The 23955-nt window shown below is 52.9% G+C and overlaps 5 protein-coding genes across 5 annotated transcripts; 3 read left to right on the top strand and 2 right to left on the bottom strand.

Annotated features, from left to right (window-relative positions):
* Positions 1–2489: 2489 nt before the first annotated feature.
* Positions 2490–2846, top strand: IUM83_11028 (Sugar transport protein 10; the record flags this gene model as incomplete). Its single annotated transcript, XM_067935564.1, has 1 exon — positions 2490–2846. The coding sequence occupies one exon, from the start codon at positions 2490–2492 to the stop codon at positions 2844–2846; it is 357 nt and encodes a 118-aa protein (XP_067798732.1).
* Positions 2847–17106: 14260 nt separating this feature from the next.
* On the top strand, positions 17107–19656 carry IUM83_11027 (uncharacterized protein; the record flags this gene model as incomplete). Its single annotated transcript, XM_067935563.1, has 4 exons — positions 17107–18022; positions 18794–19349; positions 19483–19565; positions 19646–19656. 4 exons carry the CDS (start codon positions 17107–17109, stop codon positions 19654–19656), a joined length of 1566 nt encoding a protein of 521 aa, XP_067798870.1.
* A 3-nt stretch (positions 19657–19659) lies between these two features.
* On the bottom strand, positions 19660–20016 carry IUM83_11026 (chromosome transmission fidelity protein 8; the record flags this gene model as incomplete). Its single annotated transcript, XM_067935562.1, has 1 exon — positions 19660–20016. One exon carries the CDS (start codon positions 20014–20016, stop codon positions 19660–19662), a length of 357 nt encoding a protein of 118 aa, XP_067798868.1.
* Positions 20017–20169: 153 nt separating this feature from the next.
* Positions 20170–21337, top strand: IUM83_11025 (amp-binding protein; the record flags this gene model as incomplete). Its single annotated transcript, XM_067935561.1, has 4 exons — positions 20170–20617; positions 20691–20882; positions 20974–21055; positions 21136–21337. 4 exons carry the CDS (start codon positions 20170–20172, stop codon positions 21335–21337), a joined length of 924 nt encoding a protein of 307 aa, XP_067798744.1.
* A 270-nt stretch (positions 21338–21607) lies between these two features.
* On the bottom strand, positions 21608–23515 carry IUM83_11024 (putative HECT E3 ubiquitin ligase; the record flags this gene model as incomplete). The annotated part of the gene is made up of 1 exon (XM_067935560.1): positions 21608–23515. The coding sequence occupies one exon, from the start codon at positions 23513–23515 to the stop codon at positions 21608–21610; it is 1908 nt and encodes a 635-aa protein (XP_067798731.1).
* Positions 23516–23955: the final 440 nt, after the last annotated feature.

Genomic DNA, 23955 nt, shown 5'->3' with positions numbered 1-23955 from the left:
GTAAGTACTTTCCTCATTTTACAATGCTTGACCCGAACGTTGACAAAGATCGAGGTAGTAGGAAGCAAGGCGTGTGTATTGACAAGTATATTGTATCTGTGGGTTGGATGGATGGCTCGATTGTAAACATTATCTCGAATGCGGACGCGTCGAGTGCATCTAGAGTCTTACCCTGGATCAAGCAGGACCGAGTGGGATTTGATGCTCTGACGTGTGTCAGCGAATACAACGCCTCTAAGCAGGGCGTCGATCGTCACCACCAACTTCGGAGTAGGTTTCCCATTGCGGACGGGCACTCCTTCACAAAGTGGTATAAGAAGGTGACAATGCCTATTATTGATATTGCACGCTGTAATGCGTACATATGCCATGGACTTGCCGCTGGCGCATCGCGAGGTGTTAGTTGTGAAGGTAGCTCGTCTGGATCAGACGCTAATGTGTCGCAGGGCCGTGATCCACACCGCGCGGTTGTTGCTGAATTAGTTCGTGAGATGTTTGATGGATCTTGGACGAAATGGCTAGACTCTGTAGATAATCTCGTGTACGCTGGTGAAGATCTGTTGCCTACTCAGGCACTCGATGAAACCAACGAAGACAGTGGAATGACAACATAGCACCGCTTTGTCTAGCAAAAGAATCATTAGTGGTCTTGAAGAACAAGAGGCGTGCAAAGCATGAATGTATGGTGTGTAGATTTGAGAGAAGAGCGCCGACTAAAACAACCGACTATTGTGAAACTCACCGTGTTGCTCTTTGTAAGTGGTCGTATCCCAGTGACGACGTGAAATCCCATTTGTGTTAAGAAGCTTCATGGACATGTTGGCAGAAGTACTATAACTACTATTTGCCTCGACGAGTGATTAGCCTTGGGGAAAATTTGCTGAGAAGCTCAGTTATCTATAAAGCTCAAGCTCCATTTATGATACGACGAACCAAGAAGACATCTGGGTATTCTGGAGAATTGAGTTGTCCCGAGAGTACAAGTGGTGGTGATCCGCTGTCTATCGCACCGACATGGCATATGCAGAAGGTATGTACCCTTCCTTTCATTCCGTACGTGTTCTTTTTTTCTTCAACTACAACTCGTCTTTTGTTGAACACCCAAGAAAGCTTGGCCCGGGCGAAGCCTCATGATCTGTGACGGCCTCCCTCCATACTTCCATACTTAGTTTGTGCTGGTAACATACAAGCCGACCCTCCACGACAAAATGCACGACGGCATTCTCGCCGAACCTCCACGATGAACTGCTGCAGGCTTGGTGGCGCGCCGGCGTTGAAGCACGACGAACCGATGAACTGACGTCATGGCGGCGTGGAGCAACCTTGTTTCTTTTGCGGCGTTTTGACGGAGAGGTCGTTGGCATTGCGACTTGCTACGTACTGTATCTTTGAGTTTTGAAGGGAGGGGGGGGGGGGTTGGCAATGCCTACTAAGTGCGCCTGAGACCCGTGCAAAGTACTTGCAGTTAGCAGAAGGCTCCCTAGCGTCGACATAGAAGAAGAATACATCACCCGAACCGAGTTCAAAGAGATATGCAACGCCATGATGCCGGCAAATATGAACATCAACTCCAGGGGCAAGCTACTCCTTCGGCGCAAGTTTAGAGACCGTCAAATCCTGGTCGAAGACTTACCACACCAACTAAAAACATTTTTTTAAGTCCAAGGCAAAAATGATTGTGGGTGTATACATGACGTGTTTTGCGCGAGGGTACCTGGATTGACCAGCGACACCAGTCCACCTGTGGTGCAAGAAGACATGCAGGTTGAAAGAGGCGTGCAGGTCGGAGGAGACGTCTAGGTCGAAGCACAGTGTACAGCGTCTGGGTTGTTGGTATGGCGCCCCACCGAAACTCCAATCGCATGCTGCGTCGTAATGAAGATAGGGATGCAGTTCAAAATATCATGCGAGATAACGTGCGCCGGACCGGTCAAACTGCCGATAAATATTTGGAGAGTGCGGGCCTCATGGATCCGTAGTTGTTTTTGGTTCATCATATCAAAGATGGAGCGTTAGCTTTATAATAATGCCTGGAACGATAAGCTGATACGAACCTTGGTTCATTCACACACAGTTTCTTATTGATTCAACAGATGGGGAGTTTTTAGGGCACCTCGGCAAGTATACTGAGCTTGCGTTATCGTCGATCACCCAAGTTCTTTGGTGGTCAGCATGGATCGGAGCCTACAACACCATCGTAGATAATCACACCACCACAGTTAGAAATCTCGCAGCTAGGATTCGGAAATGTAAGCAGCAACGTACCGGTGGATGCGAGTCTCTCCGATATGTGTACTCCACATCATAGTGACGTCCGTGCCCTCAAACGTGCTGTCAACTAGCGTGATGGTCGCCTTTGACTGACGCATAATTAGCCCGTGGGCCACGAGCTGGACGTGATTGACGATCAGGTTGCGAAGGACCTCACTGCTCAGAAGGGCATTGCCGAGCTGCTCGAGTCGTCCGTTGTCAAGTAGGTGGCGATTGCGATGCTGCAGGTGCTGCAGCAGGTCACGGGTATCAACCCGTTCATGGGATACGGCACTTTCAGCTTCAACAACATAACCAACACCTCCATTTACTCGGCATTCTTCCTCTATGACGTCCACTTCCTAAGCACCATCCCATCCGTGAGCCAGGTGGACACGTTCGGTCGCCGCGAGCTTCTTCTCATCGGCATCGTCGGCGTGATCTTCGATCACAGGCTCGCGACCATCCAGTTTGCGGTGGTCTGTGACGGCAACGTGGACGACGCGGGTTGCTCTTTGCCGCTGGTTCGTCTGAGTGGGTCCGGCGTTCTTTGTGTTCAACATCTCCATCTCGTGGGGTCCGGTGTCCTGATCTAACCGGTCGAGATCTTCCCGTTGGACGTTCGCGCGCCGTCCGTAGTGCTGTCATGACGGAGGTTGTCATGCTCTTCTCATGCTGCAGGTCGAAGAGCCCTTGTCAGCAAAAATACACCATAGATGGTGGTCTCAATACCAAATTCCGAGGTGTCAATCGAGCTCCTCGAGAAGAGCGAGAGAAGATCCCGCGCCACTTCCTTCTCGCCTCTCTCTGCCATCGCCTTGAGAGTGAAGATGTCGAAGGTGCCGGGGAACTTCTTGAAGATGTCCATAAAACCCGTCATTCACGTTCAAGAACTTCTTGCTATTTCAGAGCCACGTAGGTGCATTCCAGAGGCACTGATGATACGTCGATGGCCTCAAAGGATCACTACCTGCAGGCCTGGCGGATTCTTTCCGTGTGGGTGATGAGATCTTTCCACAAATGTGAAATTTGAAATGTCATGCTGTCGTCAAGGTATTTGGTGTTACTCACAGTACTGCGCTTAGTGTTGTATTCTGGTGGGGTTACGGACGCATCGCAGCATTCCCGATTTGTTTCAGCAAATTAACGAGCCGCCTGCAGAATGGTACTTTAAGTACCATTTCGCTGAAGGGTCGCCTGGAACCTTCCGCATCTAATAGTAAATGCTGTTGCAACACGATTTACGTGGGAAAAAACTCATGAATAGATTAACAAGAACCGGACATTATGTCCCATCTAAAGTATTTGACTTGATTTCAGTATACGACAACTATATATAGAGTTGTATGGCCGAACGAAAGGGTTAATATGCAGCAGATACCAAGCGACTCGAGCACCTGGAGGAAGACCGTAAACAGCTTAAACAGCCTGCAATCTCAGCGGGAACCCTGGGAAGCTACAATAGAAACTTCGAGTTGTTGGAATCGTTGTGCAACGACTTCGGATTCCCCATGTGGATTGGCGACCTGCCCCGGGCAGAACAATCGAGGATGGTTGGACTGTTTGCCGTCCTGTGTGCATCAGAAGAACACAACAAGGCGAGGAAAGGCAACACATTCTATACATACGATAACATTCGCACGCAAGGCTGTTCGGAACGCCAAACTCAATTATCGTGATCCGGAATTTGAGCTCGTCGTTCAAGGCTACAAACGCGCGCATGGCGACGTGGACCGGAAGCAGCCAGTTACAACACTGATGCTGATCGCGATGCGAGAGTTGATCGTCGAATGAGACTCCGAAAGTGAATTGCTGTAAGGTTCTGTCGTGATGGTTTTCTTCTTCCTCGACCGTAGCTCAGACTATGGGCCCAGTGGTCATCGATCGTTCGACAGAGGCCAGTCGGGTGAATTGTGAAAGCAGCTAACGTAATTTTACACGACAAACACGGAGGTCAGGTCAGACCTGGAGGACCGGGTGCTACATCAGTGGAAGTGATTTTCGAGACACACAAAGGAGACCGGATCGCCCAAGAAACAACTGTACGACACTACGACACGAATCGTCCTGTGTTCTGCTAGTTAAGGCAGCGCAACTGTGTCTGAACGTCCAAGCGAAATGGCTGTCCGCAGGGCGAAAACTGGGGCCATACCTCACATCAGTTTCAGCGGAGAGAAAAGTCAAGAAGAAACAGGTATCGAACCTCAACAAGGCCGCTGTAAATGAGTTGGGACTTCAGAAGTATGATTACTCAACGCACTCGCTCCGCATCGGAGGAGCGTGCGCACTACTGGCTGTCGGTAAGGGAGACCTGGTCATCAGACTTATGGAACGATGGGGCGAGCTGGTGTTTATCGGTCTACACCTGACTACGACCCGGAATGATTCGCGACGCGGCAAGTCGTATGCTCAATGCTTCGACCTGGGGGTGCCCCGAATCAGGCCTCGTTCCGGACCAGAGATCAGAACACTCAAGGAGGAGTACCAAGGAGTCTAACTCGCCAAGCTAATCAAATCAACTTGCCCTAGCCGTGAAGCCCCTAAGGAGGAAAACAATTATGTTACCTCCGGCGGGGTGAACTACTAAGTACTATCGTAGCAGACGGTAAGAAAATACGCAAACTACTGATTACAGCAGTAATACTACTGCTACTGTTACTGCTTTATACAGCCCAACCAGATTACTGTAAAACTGTATTCGTGGCTTTTCACAAATGGCGGTATGCTTTAAAATTTAACATATTCCAGTAGCGCGCTTATGGCGGTCCTGATTCTATTGTATATGTATGCACCGCTCGCTGGTTTTGTATCATTTCTTGTGTTATCTTCTGTATTTGGCGCATACAAGTTCTTTAACGCACAAGTGGCTCCTCGTTATATCTGCTGGTATTTTTGGAGTAAACGCGACTTTCTCACGAATTTGTCTGCGTTTCACGCAGAAAAAAAAGCTACAATCATTCGGGAGCAAATTTCTGTTCTGTACTCAGCGACACTGATATGACACCGAGCGACTTAGTTATATTGATTTATCTGCTAGCAGCGGCTACACGACGTAGCATACAAGTCGAAATGCTATTCCTACCGGGATTTCTACGGTTTGCTCGAATTTTCTGTAAAGCACTTCGACCACATGAGTTGTCTCTTACGACGCTGGCGATTCTTACCTGTAACGTCACCGATCGGTAGGTCTGGCAACACTGTCTCGAGCATTGAGCGCGCTTGCTCTACCGTCGGGTGGTCAATCCAGAATAATCGTACAATGACTCTTGTTTGAACTCCCAAATCATTCATCTGTATTATAGCGGTAGCCAAGAATGGGGCTAGCTCATCTGAAAGTAAAGCATCGTTCCAGTGCAGAGGTCACAGCTCCACCAATATGGCAACGATCAGAGGATGAAGCACAGCAATAGGAAGCGTTGGTTTCGTAGTACCATCACTATAGGGCTAAGGCCTTCCAGCTCTCACAACCAAACTAGCACGATGGTGCGTAGACGCCAGCTCAGCCCTGAAGAGAAAGCCAAGTCTGCAGCGTCTACGATTATTTTGTCGCCGAGGCGGAGGAAGATCGAAATGGGGGTCGCGATTCGCGCCAACAGACTAAAGATGATACACACTTCGGAAAGAACACCATATTTCGAGTGCTGCGCGCCCGCAATAGGAATCCAAACGCCGATTCCGTCGAGGTGCGGGTGCCATTTTCAACCTTGTAGTGTTGCCTTTTGCCAAAGTGAATTACAGCTGTTATGCTATAATCCTATATTTCATTAGTCGACTGCGCCATCATCTCGAGGACGCAAAAAGCTCTACAACGAGATCGATCTCAACCTTATTGTTCGGGAATATATTACCGCTCAAACCAAGCTATCAAGCCGATCACAGCTCAACTCGTATGCAATCACGAAGAGGAAGTTTTGGGCAAGTGCTACAACGTGCGAACAACGCGGGTGTGGTTAAATAACTTGGGATTTAGACACTTGCGAGGTCAGCGGCGTCACTATCTCGTAGAGACTAGTGGCAATGTGGCGTTACGAGCCACGTATCTACAAAGACGAGTGACTAACCGAGACGCCCGTAACCACCCCATCCGACCCGAGGTCTTCCTCGATTAAAGCTATTGTAATATCGACCACGTCACCGGTAAGACGTGGTTGACTGAAGATAAGATACGGATTTCGAAAAGCGGTCGAGGTGTCTGAATATGTATAGTTGGTGCTGACATCGTGGCACGCCACGGCAGCATTAAACAGGGAGAGTTACGCCAGGACGATCCTGCTCCAACAAGACGTACGGTCAAGGCAGACATACAAACGTGGCTGTTCAGGAACCGTGAGTTGATACATTGTATAGGAGGTAAAGGCTGACTTACATGTATATTTTAGACATTGGTTTCGAGCCGAGTTGGTTCGTCCCCCAGCTGCTTAAGCTCGGCAAGGTGCACAAGGGCAAGACGCACTACGTAGCTCATCGGATTGCAAACGATCATAGCCACATCCTGTTGTACACGCCCCGTACCATCCCGAGCTACAACCTAGTGAAACGGTTTGGGGGCGTGTAAAGAACAAAATCGCTCGACGTCCAGCCAATAACTTGGCGGATCTTTCAGCTAAACTGACTGCTGAGTTTGGCCGTGTTAAATCTAAACATTGGTGCAAGTTCTACAGACGCGTGCTGAGATTCGAGAGGAAGTACATGACGGCACTAGAAGAATGCGAGCTAGTCGACGAAGAGGAGCTCTGTGTCGACGAAGACGGCGCCGAGAAAACCCTCTTTCATCTTAAAAAATCCTCTGAGAGCAGACTGACCTTTTTTTATTCGAACTACTTCTCCCATATATCACGTCCTATCCAGCGCGCTTGTCGAATACGCTTCCTAGATTTCCCCAGGAAACACGGCCTCTGAGACGGTACTTTGCAACTTGTAGCTTCAAAACGACTGCGAATTAGGATTTTTTACACCATAACCATACTAAAAGTGGGCGGTTTTACCACATATCTAAATGGCGTACCAGGTTTTCATAAAAGTGAGAGAACCACAGTCCCGTTTTTACTAGCCCCATCACTTTCTGCCGCTATAATAGTGCGAATATTTTTTGTGTGTTTTATGACACTTGAACCATCTTGCCACAGGAGAAGGCGGAATGATCCATAATCGCCCGATGGAGTACCACAACTCCAGTGCTCCCACGCACGTTCCAAAGTCATGATAGGGATAGCAAAATCAGGTTGAACTCGTGTCAGACGAGAGCTTTACATGCGCAAGTTTGTGATTGAGGTATCAGAAGCTTCCTGGTTTGAATGGTGCTCACTAGAATGCGGAGCTGAGCCAGAATCAACGGGTAGACGCGGCTGTGACGCACTTTACAATTGAACAGATCGTAAAAGTTCAACAACGCCACACTCTCTCAGCGCGCGGGAGATGCTTGCATCAAGAGTTTCAGGTGATAACGAATCCACCTGGGAACTTAATCCATCTTTCATCAGCGAAATCACAGTTGGTGCCATCGAGTTTACCGAAAGCGTCCACCTTCTAAGCTGCTCTGATTGATTTTAGATTGCAAGCAGCATGTGAACATGAGGTAGGACTCCTGTAGGATGAATACGGTCCGTCGGTGTTGCTGATCGGCATGTTATGCGATCCTCTTGTGTTGGTAGAGCAAGCACATATAGCGAGTAATTCCTCGGTGGTACATTTACACCGTCTCCTTGCCCATGACATTGTTCTTGATGGCCTCACCTTGGCTGGTGAGGTCACAACGATCATTCAACGTGCGTCTGGTGCTGATGGTGGGCTTTGCGTTTTGTGCCTCTTCATAGTCTACACAGCACTACAGATTCATCTCAATTAGGTACGAGCAGAACAAGTTCTGGCTACAGTCACCACGGTCACTTCCGACAAGGGGGTCTGCCTATAACCCGTGTCTGTTTTATACGAAACAAAAATGTTATTGTAGAGGTATTTGTGCGGGAAAGCGTTAGGTAGGCTCCGGGTCCAGTTCATCTAGTGCTTGCAGGTTCTGGCGCAGCACCTCCTGCCCAACGCGACAGTGTTCCTCCAACCGATGGACGCGTGTATTATAGCGGCATACAAGAAGAAGCAACTCCGTTGGGTCTACGACAAGCTGGGTGGGCTCGTTACTATCAATAAAGACCCGTACGCGATCGGCCAGTTCCGAGCTATGCGCTGGTGCAATGAGGCCTGGCGTGAGCCAACAGGCAAGGGGACGATCAAGAACTGTTTCCGTCATGCAGGAATCTGCTATCGTGGCCCCAAGGGCAAGCCAGACAACGGGGCGAGCTGCAGCTACGGACACGACGTCAACGTAGGCGAGGTCATTCTTCGACTTTCAACTGTGCCCTGTAGGACCCTCAAGTTTGATCACCTGCTTTAATAAATTTAACTGTTGAAAATTATGCGTGTGCTCATGTGTCGGAAGTGAGAGCACTGTCTGTACAAACACTCCGTCTCAAAAATGTTGTCTCATACCACTCCTTTGACAATCTCAAAATTGAGGCCCCAAGTTATATTTAATTTAGCTATGAGGATCAGTACTTGCTACGCGGTGCTGCGATACGATAGCAGCTGTTTCGGGCGTGTATGGCAAACGCACCGGAAGTCGTCCTTCCTGTTCCAGTTTCGCGTTCGCCATGTGACGGGGCTTGAACGCGTTGCCTCCATCGTCGAGCATGCACGAGTCCATTGAGCCTCGAAACCTCAAGAATGTCGCGTTGATAGTCGATGGGGGTAGCTCCCAGTTGGCGACAGTTACAGCGTCAACAAGTTCGTCCAGGTTGCGGGGCGATCGGAGGCGCTGGTGTGCTTGAATTCGATCGTTCCTGCTGGGCGCCGTGCACTGCATTGGGTTGCGGGTTCACGGACAACAAAGGGCCAGATCCCAAGCTTGCCGTCGAAGAAGGAGGCCGTCCCCTCGTCCCACCTTGGCCGTCCAACTGCTGTAACTGGGTCACACGCAAAAAGTGGCTACAAGCCACTTGTGATTTTTTACAGATAAATATCTGTTAAAAGTTTTAGATACTTCCTCACGTTGGTGTAAGGCACACCATTAGATACATTGAAGTGGGCCACCACAATGAGTGGTCCACACCTACCCAAAGATCCTGTTGGTAGAAAGCAGAATCTTTCTACCAATTAGAGACGTGCATATTGGCGGGGCTCTGACAGCCAGCCGCTGTCAACCCCTTTCATAGATGATAGACATTTTGAGCAGATTTAGGAGAAAGATCAATTTACAAACAATACAGTTCTCATTTTACCTAATCTAAGTCACTTGGAGTCTTTATTTGATTTATATTATACTTGTGTACTCAAGTATAATTAACTCAAGTTATTACTAAGTACTTACGCTTCCTCATACACGTAGCGCGACGTGTAAGCAAAAGTAGTGAGTCAAGTTAGACAGCATCATCACCATGGTAATGTAGCGCTTCGAACGCACCTGACGATGAGGAGCTTCTTCACCAGGAAGTAAGTAATATCGACGCCTTACTTCTGTCAGATAGAATAACTTTCATCAACATGAATGGAATCAAAATATCACAGAAACCATTGACAATGGTTGCACGTGGGAAATACACCACGCCAACCTTGTAGTGGGTCTAACTTGACTCACTACTTTAGCTTACACGTTGCGCAACGCGTATGAGGAAGCGTAAGTACTTAGTAATTACTTATGTTGATTAAATTTGAATACACAAATATAAGTTAAAATAAGACAGGATTCCAAGTGACTTAGATTAGGTAAAATGAGAACTGTACTGTTTGTAAATTGATCTTCCTCTAAAATCTGCTAAAAACTGTTTATCATCCATGTATCTTGATGGGGAGGAAATCCTCTCCAACGAATACGAAAATGAGCCCCTTGAGGGTTCGTTTTCGGGATACTATGGTCAACAATCCGCTCAACAATCCAGCGGGTTGAGCCGCGGGCGTCACGGACCGGCGGTGGCGGGGGTGGGAACACGCCCCGAGTATGATCAGCCCCGGGCTGATCAGTATGCGCCTCTCCACGACCGGGTGACTGCCGTGGAGCGTCTTCAGGGCGCTGAGTTTGCCGCCCTGAAACAGGAGCTGGCGAACCAGAAGGCCCAAGTCGCGGCGGTCTCGCAGACCGCCTCGAATATCCAGGTCGAGCTGGGGACCCAGATGAAGGGGTTGCTCCAGCGCGTCCGCGCGCTGGAGGAGAGGTTGCTCGTCGCCGAGGCCAAGTCCTCAGCTTCTGCCTCGGCTCCTGCCGAGGCATCGGGTCAGCCGAGCTAGATGGCTCGTGCTGCAGGTATGGCTTCAGCCGTCCGACGTATAAGGTCGGATGGAGGCGCATGCTAGACGGTATGTCTAGCGCGTATGCGTTGCCGTGTCGTGCTAACACAGTGGACGGCCCGATGAAGCGCGGAGCAAGCTTGCTTGCTCCGAAATCCAAAACTGCATGTTTAGGCAGGTTTTGTGTAGCTAACAAAACTAATGAACCAACTTTAAATTCATTTGTGTTGCCTCTGCCCGCATTGTCTGCGTTCAGCTTCTGTTGATCAACAGAAGCTGCTATTGTGTCTTGGACAAACCGAATCACGGCTTGTCTTTTGGTGATGAAACTGATTGCATCCGAGCTGAAGTCATTCAGCTCGCTCTCCGCTAGAGGCCCGGCCTCTGCGTGGTTCTTTGTGGTGTCTGCGCCCTGCGCAGACCCGTGGTCGGTGGCCTTGTTGGTGGAGGAGTCTGCGCCCTGCGGAGACTCATGTAGTTTGTCCATTGTTGCAGCTGACACTGTGCAAGTGTCAGCGGTTTTCTGCGACTGCTGTATTGCAGTCGTAGATCCTTCCCCACTTAAAGTGGGAGCCATCACTCCGAGTAAACTCGGTAGACGTGGATGCCGCATGGCATTCACGTAGAACGGTGTATGCCCGGTCGAGGCATGCACTGAGTTATTGATGGCAAACTCTGCCATCGATAAGCACTCGCTCCAGTATTGGAACGAGTGAGCGTAGCTCTTCAAAATGTCGACGAGCACGCGATTCACGCGCTCGGTTTGACCGTCCGTCTGCGGATGATCCGCAGTCGACATTGAAAGCTGGCTCCCAAGAAGTGCAAACACTTCTTGCCACAGGTGCGCTGTGAAGCGCGGGTCTCTGTCGGACACGATGTCGGACGGCATGCCATGGTGTTTGAACACCATGTCGACGAACAGACGGGTCGTCTGCTTCGCGGTCACCTCTGCCGGCACCGCAGCAAGATGTACCATCTTGCTGAAGCGGTCGACGAAGACCACAACACCGGTATTCCCTCCGCTGTCCGGGGGAAGACCAAAGATGAAGTCCAAAGACATGGACTTCCAACACTCCGACGGAGTCGGTAGTGATTGTAACGGAGCCTGCGCGAATGATGCAGGCTTTACGCGTTGGCATACCTCGCAAGCACGGTTGTACTTGCGCACCCACTTATACTGGTGGTGTCAGTAGAAGTCGCGCGTGAGAAGGACGTATGTCTTCTCACGTCCGAGATGTCCCGCAGACGGGGCATCGTGATACTCGTACATGATCCTGAGGCGCAGGTAATGGTCATTTGGCACGACAACGCGGACCGCGTTGTCGTCGACTCCATTACAAAGAAGCAGTCCGTCGTGCACACGAAAGCGGTGTGCACGCGCTCGAAGGTGCTTGGGCAGCTTCTGACGGGACTTGTCAGAAGGCGCTGTGCCATAGGCCAGCAAGAGCTTCGCGTCCGCGTCGTACGTGTACGCGGCCTTCACCTCATCCAACAGAGACGATGTGGGTTTGCTCGATCGCATGACGTCAATGGCATTGACGTCAGCAGCTTCTGCGTAGTCCGGCCGACGTGATAACGCGTCGGTCACTACATTCAATCTTCCGGGTTTGTATTCGACCCGGAAGTTATACTCCGCAAAGAATGAGAGCCATCTCGCCATTCTTTGTGATATGTGTGGCGACTTCACTGCGGTGCGCAGTGAAGCATGGTCGGTGTAGACCACAAATGGTCTACTTCCAAGCAAATACACTCGGATTTTTGCGAGTGCGTGCTTCATGGCAAGGAGTTCCTTGTCATGCACCGGATAGTTGCGCTCAGCTGGCTTCAGCTGACGCGATTGGTAGTAAACGACACGATCACGGCCCTCGTGATCGTGCTGCATCAACGCGCATCCGATCGCCAAATCGGATGCGTCACACACTACGTGAAATGGGCGATCTTGGTCAGCCACTGCCAAGATCGGCGCCTCAGTCAAGCCCCGCTTGACTGCATCGAATGCCTTTTGGCAATCGGGTGTCCAATTCCACACAGCCTCCTTCTTGACAAGCTGTGACAGCGGGCGGATCTTGCCCGCATAGTCCTCCACGTACTTGCACAAGTACGTGGCCAAGCCAAGGAACTGCCTCAGTTCCTTGACACTTGAAGGCGTTGGCCATTCATTGATCACTCTGACCTTTTCCGGGTCAGGGCGAACACCATTCTTCCCTACGAGACACCCGAGGACGGGTATCTCGCTCGCCCCGAAGATGCACTTCTTCAGGTTCGCGTAGAGCTTATGCTTTCGCATAAGCTCAAGTAGCTTCCGGAGATGCACCCTGTGCATCTCTACATCGGTCTTCTCGTCCACAGCCCGGTTGTGGATGAATACATCATCGAAGTAGCTCGGTGAGAAGTCGCGCACCGAGCGCAACAAGTGCGTCACGCCCCTGTTGAAAGTCGCAGGGGCATTCTTAAGCCCCTGTGGCATTACTAGCCATTCCCAGAGCATGCCGCTTGGCGTGCTCACTGCCGTGAGAGGGATATCGCTCTCACGCATTAGGATTTGATAAAATCCATCTCGCAAGTCGAGAGCACTGTAAACGGTGCTCCCGGCCATCGAATCGATGATAACATCTTTTCGTGGTATCGGCGTCTGCGCCGGTACCGTCGCATCGTTCAGCTTGTTGTAGGCATGAACGATGCGCCATCCGCCCGGTGGCTTCTCGACACAGAACGTCGGAGCACTGTGCGGGGACTTTGATTCCCGCACTTGTCCTGCTTTGCGACGACTTTCAAAGAAGTCGTCGATTGCTTTTACTTGCTCTCGCGGCAGTGGCCACTGCCGCGTGACACAGTACTTCGTGCCCGGCACGAGATCAATCTCGTGCTGAATGCCCTTATCCTGCGGAAGCCCCGCAGGAATCTCTTCCGGGAGTACGTTTTTGTACTCCCTCAACAGTTTGAAATAGGGACTCGACTTCAGCGAGTCCCAACCTTGTTCCTCGAAGCGCTCTCGCTTCGTCTTCGCACTGAGAGTGTCTTCACTCTCGGTGGTACTCCCCATGAAGAGCTGCCTCAGCTGTTCGCTCTCGCTCTCCGCTCTTTCGCTGTCCGAAAGAACGCAGACTTGTTCGATGCGTCCATCGTGCAAGTCGCGCGTGAAGCGCTTCCAGCTCATGGCTGGAAGCAAAGTCAACTCCGACGCCGTCGTCGGAGGACTAGCAAGTTCCATCTCACGATACTGGAATCCAGTATCGGTGCGCGTCAAGACGCTTAGCGTCTCGACATCCGGCGTCACCGCCTCAGTCTGCCCAGCAGACTGCTCTTGATGTGTCTCGGTCCCGGACCGAGACTTGCGCAGCGTTCTCCGCTTGCGCCGTCTTCTTGTTGTGCGGAGCCCGGCTCCGCACAGTTGTTCTTCTGGTCCAGGCCCGGCCGTGGACAGTTGTTCGCCGGCGGACCCTGTCCGCGGGCGCGCGGTATCAAGCCCGGCTTGACCGCATGTTCCTTCGTGCAGCCCGGCTGCACGGTAATGTGTCCCTTCGCCGGCAGACCCTGTCTGCGGGCGCGCGATATCAAGCCCGGCTTGATCGCATGGCGCTTCGTCGTGCAGCCCGGCTGCACGACAGCATGCAAATTGCGTCAGTGCGGTACGTTTGCAACCGTCCGCACTATTTGCAGCGTCAACTCCCGGAGTTGACACGCCTTCGTCACCTCGACGCCATTCATTGGCGGAGCCCCTCATGACCGAGGGTGCGTCGGCTCCCGGAGCCGACGCGTCGTTGTCGACCTGACCTCTTCGGGTCAGGGACTGTCCCTTACAGGCTTGAACGTGGGTGTTCGTTCCCGGAACCAACACATCTTTTTCTTCCGACGTCGGCAGCATTGCCGACGTGGGTCTCACTTGTGCGCGCCCTCGCGCACTCCTTGGGCACTCCGGGACAGCAGCGTTAAGCGCTGTCTCGACTGGTGAGCCGCGCGCACCTGTTGGTGCGTGCGCTGCGGTAACAGGGTCATCGCTCTCTGTTCCGCTGTCGCGGCCGAAGCGCACGAGCGTGCGCTTCTTCCAGTCTAACACCTCCGTCGGCGATAGCGTACGCGGCATCGTAGCTATCGCCGCTTCTCCAATGACTGTTGACAGTCGTTGGAGGGCTTCCCACTCGGGTCAGACAGGTGGGGGCAGTCAGCGCGTGCAACATGCGTTGCAGGCGTGTTGGAGCTCTCCATGGGCACCTCCGTGCTCATGTGGTTCTCGGCTCCGCGTTCGTACACCGCGTACGAACGTCAAGCAGTCGGTCGTTGGACGGACTACAAAGTGCTACCAGGTGTAGTGGGTCTAACTTGGCTCAATACTTTAGCTTACACGTCGCGCTACGTGTATGAGGAAGCGTAAGTACTTAGTAATTACTTAGGTTAATTATATTTGAGTACACAAATATAAGTTAACTTAGACAAGACTCCAAGTAGCTAGTTTAAGGTAAAATGAGAACTGTATTGCTTGTAAATTGATCTTCCTCTAAAATCTGCTAAAACTGTTTATCATCTATGAAAGGGGTTGACAGCGGCTGGCTGTCAGAGCTCCGTTGATATGCATGTCTCTGATTGGTAGAAAGATGCTGCTTTCTACCTATAGGATCTTAGGGTATGTGTGGACCACTCATTGTGGTGGCCCACTTCAATGTATCCATTGGTGTGTCTTAGACCAAGGTGAGGAAGTATCCAAAACTTTTAACAGACAACCTATCTGTTAAATTCACAAGTGGCTTGCAGTCACTTGTACGTGTAACCCCGTTACAAACCTGGCGGCTTGTTCGCTTCGGTGAGCAAAGGCTTCACGTTGCTCACATGGGCGACCAGCTCGCCTATCACGCGCCGCTGGAGCGTGGCTCTGGCCACTTCACATGCGGCTGACGCCGATCGCAGCGTGCTTCGCTGGGTGTACGGGGTGATGCGCAACTTCTCGAGCTGGGCCGACAGGTCCAGCGCTCCGTCGACGTGGGTGGCGACGAGACTCCGCGCGCAGGCGACCGGTCTTTGCTTCCTCCTCCTTCGCGCGCTTCCAGACCCTCGAGATGGTCCGCTGGTGGACTCGAAACTCCACCGCAACTTCCTTGATGGCGCAGCGGCGCGGCACCCCCTCTACCGAGCGCTGCAGTAGCGCTCCGACGACACGGTCCCGCTCGCAGTCGCTCAGCTCTCCTCAATGTGGCTCGTCAAACCAATGGCAAAACTGAAAATGAGCCGACAGCAGGGAGCGGGTGTGAGAGAGGAGGGGGCGACACCACACGCTACATCTCTTTTACACACCTCGCGATAGATGCCCAGAGCGACTCATTTGTTAACGATGGGTCCAAATCGAATTGCGTGCCTGAACTGGGCACACAGTTCGAACCGCTAGACTCTATCGCGTTGGATGACACAATCAGAATACAACCTTAGTCAATTTTGACAGAATGCGCACAAGAAACCTAGCACTATGACAACACAAAGTCGTGCGCCGCACGAAGAGAAGCTCTGAAATTTCGTGGCCTAAATTTGAAAGGCAGATGAAACAAAGCTGTGTACTGCCTCAATTCGTTTATTTTTCGTAGCCTACGCGGCGTGAACGCGGTCACAGGCAAGCTCTAACAAAGCCGTGCCTCGCCCGAAACAGCTCTGGGTTTTAATTTGCGGACACAACAATAGATAGATTCTGCTGTAGCATAGTACTGCTCTCATCTTTTCTTTAATAACAGGAATTAGATAGTTTAGTTATTTCTCCCACCGCACTACTGCCCCAAACGGATATAGTACAGCAGTCGGAACTAAAACAGAACAGCATTGCAATACTAAATGGGAAATTCCCCTTCACTTTTTACCAGTCACACTCTGAGAGACTGCTTGAAACTGATACTCTATTAGTAGATAAAACTGGACATGCATATGGGTCTGCACTAGGAACTGTGTCAATAATACGGAGCGGGACGGTGTTTGGGGGAACAAGACCAGACCTCGGAAAAATACATGTAATTATTTTATTTTACTGAGAGGATGGTACAACTGTCACTGGACTATGAAGCACCCGCGGCCTCGAAAGGATCACCCGTCACCTCCATCCTCAGCTCCATGCCATTTGACGAGCAAAAGCATATCTGCAGTCTGAGCCCTTGTTCGACTCCAGGTACAGCGCGATCAGAGCGGCGCTGCATGGGTCAACCTTCGTGCAACATCTGATTAATGCGATTGGCTAATAGATTTAAAGAATACGAGCTTATTGGCCAATAGGTTTCGCACTTAGCTGAGGTGGACGACACACGTAACATCCAAGTAATTTATGGTTTTGAGCAAGTTATTATATAAAACAGGAATAACCAAACGATAATTTCTTTAAACCCAAATGCGATTTTAAAGGGTATTGACTTAGCAAACTCGCACGGCACCTCTTAGCTCTGAAATAAATTTCAGAGAACTCTTAGTTCTGAAATAAATTTCAGAGAATTATTGAGACGGAGTAGTACGAATTTCATGTCACAATCTTCCTTTGCAAAGTAAAACCTTATTTTCTGACCAATCAGCGTCAACGAACATTTGTAAACTTTACGAAGGCAAAACTTCTTGTTGAGGATGCGCGAGCGCGTGGGCGAGAAGCGGCGCCGCGGGGGCCGGCGGCCGAGCCCCGTGTGGGCCTTCTTCACGGAGATCCGCACGCCCGACAACAAGGTGCACGCGTGCTGCAACTTCTGCGCCAAGCGCTGCGCCGGTGTGGCCTCGCGCCTGCGCAGCCACGTGCTGAGCAAGTGCGAGAAGGCGCCCACGGACATCGAGCGGCTGCTGGTCGACGCCATCGCGCCCACTGGCGCCGCAGCTCAGGCCCATAGCGATGCAGGCGTTATGTCAGATGCAGTCGTGGATACGGCCACAGTCTCGGACGTCGCTGACACAGAATCCCCAGTCGAGGGCAAGAGGAGACGACCTCGGGTGCAAAGGACTCAGCAGGTTGCAGCTCCAGTTGAGGAGGAAATCAGACCTGCAGTCGCCCAGGAGGAAGAAGAGGAGGAGGAGGAGGAGGAAGAAGAAGAAGCTGTGGCGACTTCAGAGCCTGAAAGTGAAGAAGCCGAAGCTGAAATTGAAGTTGAGGAAGAGGAAGCTGAAGCTGTTCGGGCGACTCAGGAGACTCAGGAGTCCCCGCGGGTCCTGGCAGGAGGTTACACGGAACAGGAGGCGGCACAGGTGCATCAGAAGCTGGTGCTGGCCTGTGTATTGAACGACGTCCCTGCTACTTTCCTGGAGGATGAAGCGTTGATGGAAGCTTTCACGTTGGCCCGGCCTGGGTTACCCCAGCTATCAGCTGAGCATGCTAAAACTGCGGTGTTGCAGGATCTGGCGGATGTAGCTATGAGGAAGATGGTGGAGGAGTTGGCAAGTTGTGAAGTGCTCACGCTGGTGCACAGACACTTCAAGAAGCAGGATGAAGCTGGGTGGTGCAACCGGTGGATTGGCGTGGACGAACGGCGCAACGTTGTCCCGCTGAAGGAGGCGTGTCGGAATTCAGAACCTTCATCATTATTGTCAGCTGATGAAGACTGCTGCAGATACTGCTCGCCGCGCGATGAATTTCTTGAGGTCGTAGTAAAAGTTCGGTTGAGTATGACACCGGAGGCGGTGTTTTGTCTGTGCTGCGAATGCCCACTAATGTATCAGCAGCTACGGCTCGAGCAGCGGGAAGCTTTATCGACTCCCGCCCAAGACGCTGATAACGTCAGTGCAAAAGCGAGCACCCAGATGCTGCTGAGCACGTGCTTACTTCGTCAGTCACTTGTCTTGCGCAAGGAGCTACTGAATACGTTCCCCGCGGTTGTCGATCTACTGAACAAAACTATCTTTCTAGGCCATAGTGTATCGAAGATCACTCCCTTGCGACCACAGCTGGAGGGTCTACTGAAATCATCAAACTGGGACGCTGTACCTCGGCTCGTCAAGCGCATGGTATTGCTGGAGGAAGATATTCGCCGTTATCAAGCCAAGGTGTCCGTTCCAGCGGAAGAAGTTTCGTCGTTTTGGAACAAACTGCGCGTTGTGGATCAATTACTCACCCCATTCAACTGGATGCTGGCGCTGAGTGAAGCAACCGAAACAACATCAGCGCAGTATATAGTTCTGTGGCTGTGGTTGCTGTCGATCATCGAGTCCACCAATTCGCAGTTGCTCCCACAGCAAGACAAAGAGTGTTTCACAGCGGCTGTAATGTCACTGATCGGGCGTAATATCGACTCTCACGAGCTGGTGTGTATGCTTCTGGACCCTCGAATAGCTGGCGCGGGACTTTCGATTTCGGGCAAGCGACGCGTGAAATCACTGGTCGTACAAATTGCAGAACGAGTGTTTCCCAGTGAAGGATTCGGCAGTGGTGCTGCTCGCTCTCAACTACTGACCGAACTAGGTGACTACGCGGGCAGGTCGGGAGGTTTCGAGGATGTGGTCGCCTGGGAGATGGGTGTGGGCAGGCCACCGAAGCTGTTCTGGAACGATTTCGTGGAGGACGCCCCGCACCTCGCTCGCGTGGCACGGGCCGTGATTTCCATCGCACCTTGCGCGCAGACAGCGTCCCAATCATTAAACCCGCCGCCCCCGGCCCAAGACTTTGCGTGGGAGCAGTCCTTTGCCGTGCGGCAACTGAAGTTCCAGGCCGAAAAGCTTCTTTCTGTGACCTCTAGAGGTATGAAGCAGTACCAGTCGCTGTTGTTTCCCCCCGCTTCGTCGCGTCAGAGCAGCATGTCGGACGGCACGTTATCCTCCGAAGTCGACAAGGCCCTTCGGGTGACCAACACGCCGCGGTGGTCTGCCAGCGTCGAGTCCGAAGTCGAGGCGTACGTCACCCACCAGCTGAGCCTGATGCTCAAAGTAGGCGGCGACAACGAGCACGAGGGCGAGGGAGAGCGCTCGATACCATCACGAGCCACGACGACCCAAAGCGTCGGTCTCTCGTGGTTTGCGTTCCAGTCGCCGGCCGACCGCAAGGCGCTGGAGCAAGCCGTCCGCAGCTTTCTGCTCTGCCCTCCAGCAGCAGCCAGCATCATCTAAGGGTGCGTCTGCATTGTGCGTAGGAGAGAGAGAGAGAGAGAGAGAGAGCACTCACCAGTCAACCAACGTCCGTCTACTTTAGTTTACAGCTAGCATCTACCCGAGCACGGGCTTGGGTCTCGACGTGAACACGACGCGCGTGCGGGCGATGCCCACCACCTCGTACTTGGTCTGCGTGGCGTCCTGCTCGTCCTGCTCGTCCTGCCGCCCAGCCACGACGGCGTCTCCTCCGTCCTTGTGCAGGATGGCGAAGGGCTTGGGCAGCGTGGCCACCTTCCCGGCCAGCACGTGGTTCCCGATGCGCAGCGTGATCTCCTTCCCCCCGTGGCCGTAGCGCAGCGTGCCCACGTCCAGTCCGCGCAGGTCGGGCGTCTCGGCGGGCAGCAGGTCGCCCTGGAACTCCAGCAGACTCCACTCGCGCGCCGCCGCGTCCACCACCACGGGCACCAGCATCCGGTCTGACTGTCCGTCTGCTCAGCTGGTGATTAAGGTGGTCCACATAAGCGATCCATGTTGACTACCGGGGTAGTCATCGGTCGTCCGACTACCCGGTCGCCATCTGCGGGGGCCGCTCATTTTGCCATTCCGGGGGTGACCGATACCAAGATGCTCGCTCTCGCACGCTCCAAGGGCCTGATGCGCGTCGCCGCGGGCGCGCGCGCCGCCAGCACGGTGGGCGCGGCGCTGGACGAGGCCGTGGCGCGCCTGCCGCACAAGGAGGCGCTGCGCAGCGTGAAGCAGGACGTGCGCTGGAGCTTCAAGGAGCTGGGCGCGGCCGTGGACGAGCTGGCCAGCGGCTTCCTGGACCTGCAGTTCCAGCAGGGCGACGTGGTGGCGCTGTGGCTGCCCAACAGCGCCGAGAACGTGCTGACGCAGCTGGCGGCGGCGCGCGCGGGGCTCACGCTGGCCGTGATCGAGCCGGAGGTGGCCCAGGCCGAGGAGCTGGCCTTCGTCCTGCAGGACAGCCAGGCCGCGGGCCTCGTGTTCGCGCCCAGGCAGGCGGGCCGCAACCAGACGGAGATCGTGCAGGCGCTCTTCCCGGAGCTGGCCACCTGTGAGAATGCATGACTATAGAGGATGGCAGGGGCTGATGCGCACTGACCTGTGATACTTGTTGCTGGCTGCAGTCCGCGAGCGCATGGAGGTGTTCCGCCCCAAGCACTTCCGCCACCTGCACAGCGTCATCACCACGAGCTGGGAGCCGGTGGAGGGCATGCTCAACCTCAACGGCATGATGGTCAACAGCGCCGAGCCCTACGCCATGCAGGCCGTGACCAAGACGCTGAGCGACAAGACGCCGCTCGCCGTCACGTACTCGAGTGCGTTGACTGACTGTCGTGGTTTTCTTTTGTTTTACTGCTGACAGAGCTGGTGCTGATGCTTTTTTTTTTTTGCTGTTATTGTGTGCAGAGGTGGAGGGACAGAACCCCAAGAAGAGCGCGGTACTCACGCACGGCGACCTGCTGCAGCGTGCCGAGAAACTGGCCAAGAGGTGCGAAAGAGAGCAAAATAGTCGACTCGTATTAGGCTGGGGAGCATGTTGTTGACGCTTGTGCTTTATTTTATCCGCAGCCTGAACCTGACCGCTTCGGACAAGATCCTGCTCACGGGCGAGGAGGCTGGCCTCTCGCTGGGCCCGTTCGCCGCCATCAGCCAGAGCTCGCAGGTCGTGCTGCCGTCCACGGAGTTCAGCGAGGAGGCCGTGCAGCAGGCCATGAAGGTGGAGCACTGCAGTATTGTAGGCAGTGGACTTGAGAACTTCAAGCGCGTGTAAATTGGGAGCGCTACGAAGTGCAGCAAGCCGCTCGGAGGCGACAGATACAGACACAATGACATCACCTCCAACTACCCACCCGAGCAGATGATGAAACGAACAAACATGAAGCGAGAGTGAGTGAAGTAAGCGGTCGTGTCGTGTTGTGTGTGTGTGTGTGCTTTGCTCTGGTGCACCAGGTATGTGGACGTGTGTTGCTTACGGTCAGATAACTTCATTGATCGATATACAGGTATCGATACTGCACATGAAAATATACAAATCGGCCTCTCAAGCCATGAGGATGCCACCCAGTCCGAATGTGATAGTCGCAAGAAGCATGGAGCGCATGGTCTCGCGCGACGTATAGGGCGGCAGCTCGACTGAGAAGAAGCACGTGTGTGCAACTGGTAGGCTGCGCGTCGCGTCGCGGCCTCCTTTCTTGGACAACTTGAAAGGCTGCGGCCACTTGCCTCGCGGAAGGCGGCTGCGACCCCACGCAAAGCGCACGAAGTCGGCCCGCTGTTCGTCTGAGAACTCCGCAAGCGCTTCCCAGAAGAGCAGTACCGTCGGGTCGTCCTCCGAGTAGCCATCGTAACGTGTGTGACGCTGCCACAAGTCCAAATCGATCTTGGGCGAGCCACACGTGAGTATCTCGAGCTCCTGCCAAGTCAACAGCGTCAGAACGCGTCGAGGGAACAGTGTTGCGAAGCCGCGCGCCATGGCGGCCACCTGCGCACTGCATTCATCCAGTCGAGCACGCTCTGCCAGACGGCAGTACTCCAGTCGGTTGTGGAATCCTACGGTGAGATGACGACCACCTGGCACCAGCTCGATCTCCTCGCCAGTGCACGACGAAGCAGTAAAACGTAGTTCAAGCCCAGCGAAGGCTGTGGCAAACTCTTCCTCCGTGGATATGCCATCATTTTGGCAGTTAGCAATGCCGTCGAGCATCTGGATGAACATCGCATCCGTGCCCTCGAGGTCGGAACGTGTGAGCGTCTGTCCCAGTAACTGCTTCCACACTAGGGACGGTAGCATGAACGGAAAATCTCCGTGCGTTCGTAACGAGATTCCGAGCAGTTGGCCAACAAACGCAAACATTTGCATGGCAACAGGAGATGTGCACTTGGGGTTGGGCAGATACATTCCGCGGTTGTTGCCCGTGTCGTGCTGGCCATTGGGGCACAAGACGAACAAGCTGAAGTGTGGTGAGAACAGGTCGTCAACCATAGACGTAGCACCCTCGCGGTATACTCCACCCCAGTCCACGCCTTCCTCGCCGCGGAACTTGACGCTGAAAAGCCGACCCTTACTGTCGATTTGCCGCCGCAACAGTGCGGGGTCTACTTGATTCAACTGACGGAATGCTTGAGCGAAGAAACACTCTGACACAGACGGCTCCACCTCGCGGTCATCACGCGATTCCAGTGCTTGCATCCGATCCAGCGTGATACGGGCTGTCTGTTGTTGCGAGTTTGAACCAGAAGTTTCTCCCGCAACGTTTGTGGCTTCGATAGCAGCTTCCACCAGCGCGCTTTTAACGTCGAAGAAAATGCAATGGCTTAGCTGGCGCAGCCGGTGAGCAATTGTCCACGGTGATTTCGTGTCACGCAGGTCTAGCAGAGACAAGCAGTGTTGTAGGCTCAAATTCAGGAATTTCAACAACGCGAACCGAAGTTGCAGTGACTCCAGCGAGAGACCTAATAGTTGCGAGCAGCGCAAACCATCGAGAGTTTGATTTAGCTTGATATCTGATGGCTGCAGATCAACGGAATGCTTCGTCGTCGCCGGCGTAGACGACGGTAGCGACGCTGCAGGTTCCACGTGGTTGTTTACCCAGTCCACGAGTTGCAAATCCATCTCGTGCGTCCACTTGTCACCCCCTGATGGAGAGTCTGCTTGCATCCGTAAGAGTTTTTGTAGAAGCTTCTCCATATCATCGACAGTTGCGCGAGCAATTTGTTTCTCCTTCGGAATGTTCAATGCATTTACGGTTGCTGCAAAACCGAAGTGAGCCCCTGCGTTCTCATCCGCGTAAAACTTGTACTCGAGATTGTTGCCATCGTGAGAAATGGCAGCCTCAGGCCATCCGCCTTCCCCCGCATATGTTCGGTTGCTGCGGATTTCCTTCACGATTTCACCGGTGCCGTCGTCACGGGGGACAAGCATAAAGCTAGCTAGCTCCAGCCGTGACATTGTTTGTCCTTGACCTGGAGCGAGTGAGCAGCGCGAATCGAACGTTATCCGAAGCGCTTGAGCAGCATCGAACCCTAAGTGTCCACTCAACGACACCCCAGGGGTGTACGGGTGGGAGGTTTCGATTACAGTAGAAGAACCATACATTTCCAGCCAAATTGCAACCAGAACATGCTGGGGGAGACGCGCTGTTTGGCCGAGTAAAAACCTTGTCAATTCTGACACATCGTTCAGGCTGTCGCGCACACGTTTCCGTTCGAAAGGAACAGGCAATTCAAAAGGTGTTGTTAGGTGTGAAGCAGGTTCTGCGCCCAAACCGCTAAGCTTGCGATCGAAAACTGATGAGGCTGAGGTTATCACCATTGATAGCTCTACCAGCTGCAATAAATGAGCCGAGAGGAAGACCTTGCCACTCGCTCTGTCCACTTCCGCACGTGTCA

Source organism: Phytophthora cinnamomi, assembly GCF_018691715.1.
Source record: "Phytophthora cinnamomi strain GKB4 chromosome Unknown Contig7, whole genome shotgun sequence".
In the NCBI taxonomy this organism is placed as follows: Eukaryota; Oomycota; class Peronosporomycetes; order Peronosporales; family Peronosporaceae; genus Phytophthora; species Phytophthora cinnamomi.
This window is presented reverse-complemented; position numbering and strand designations above follow the sequence as displayed.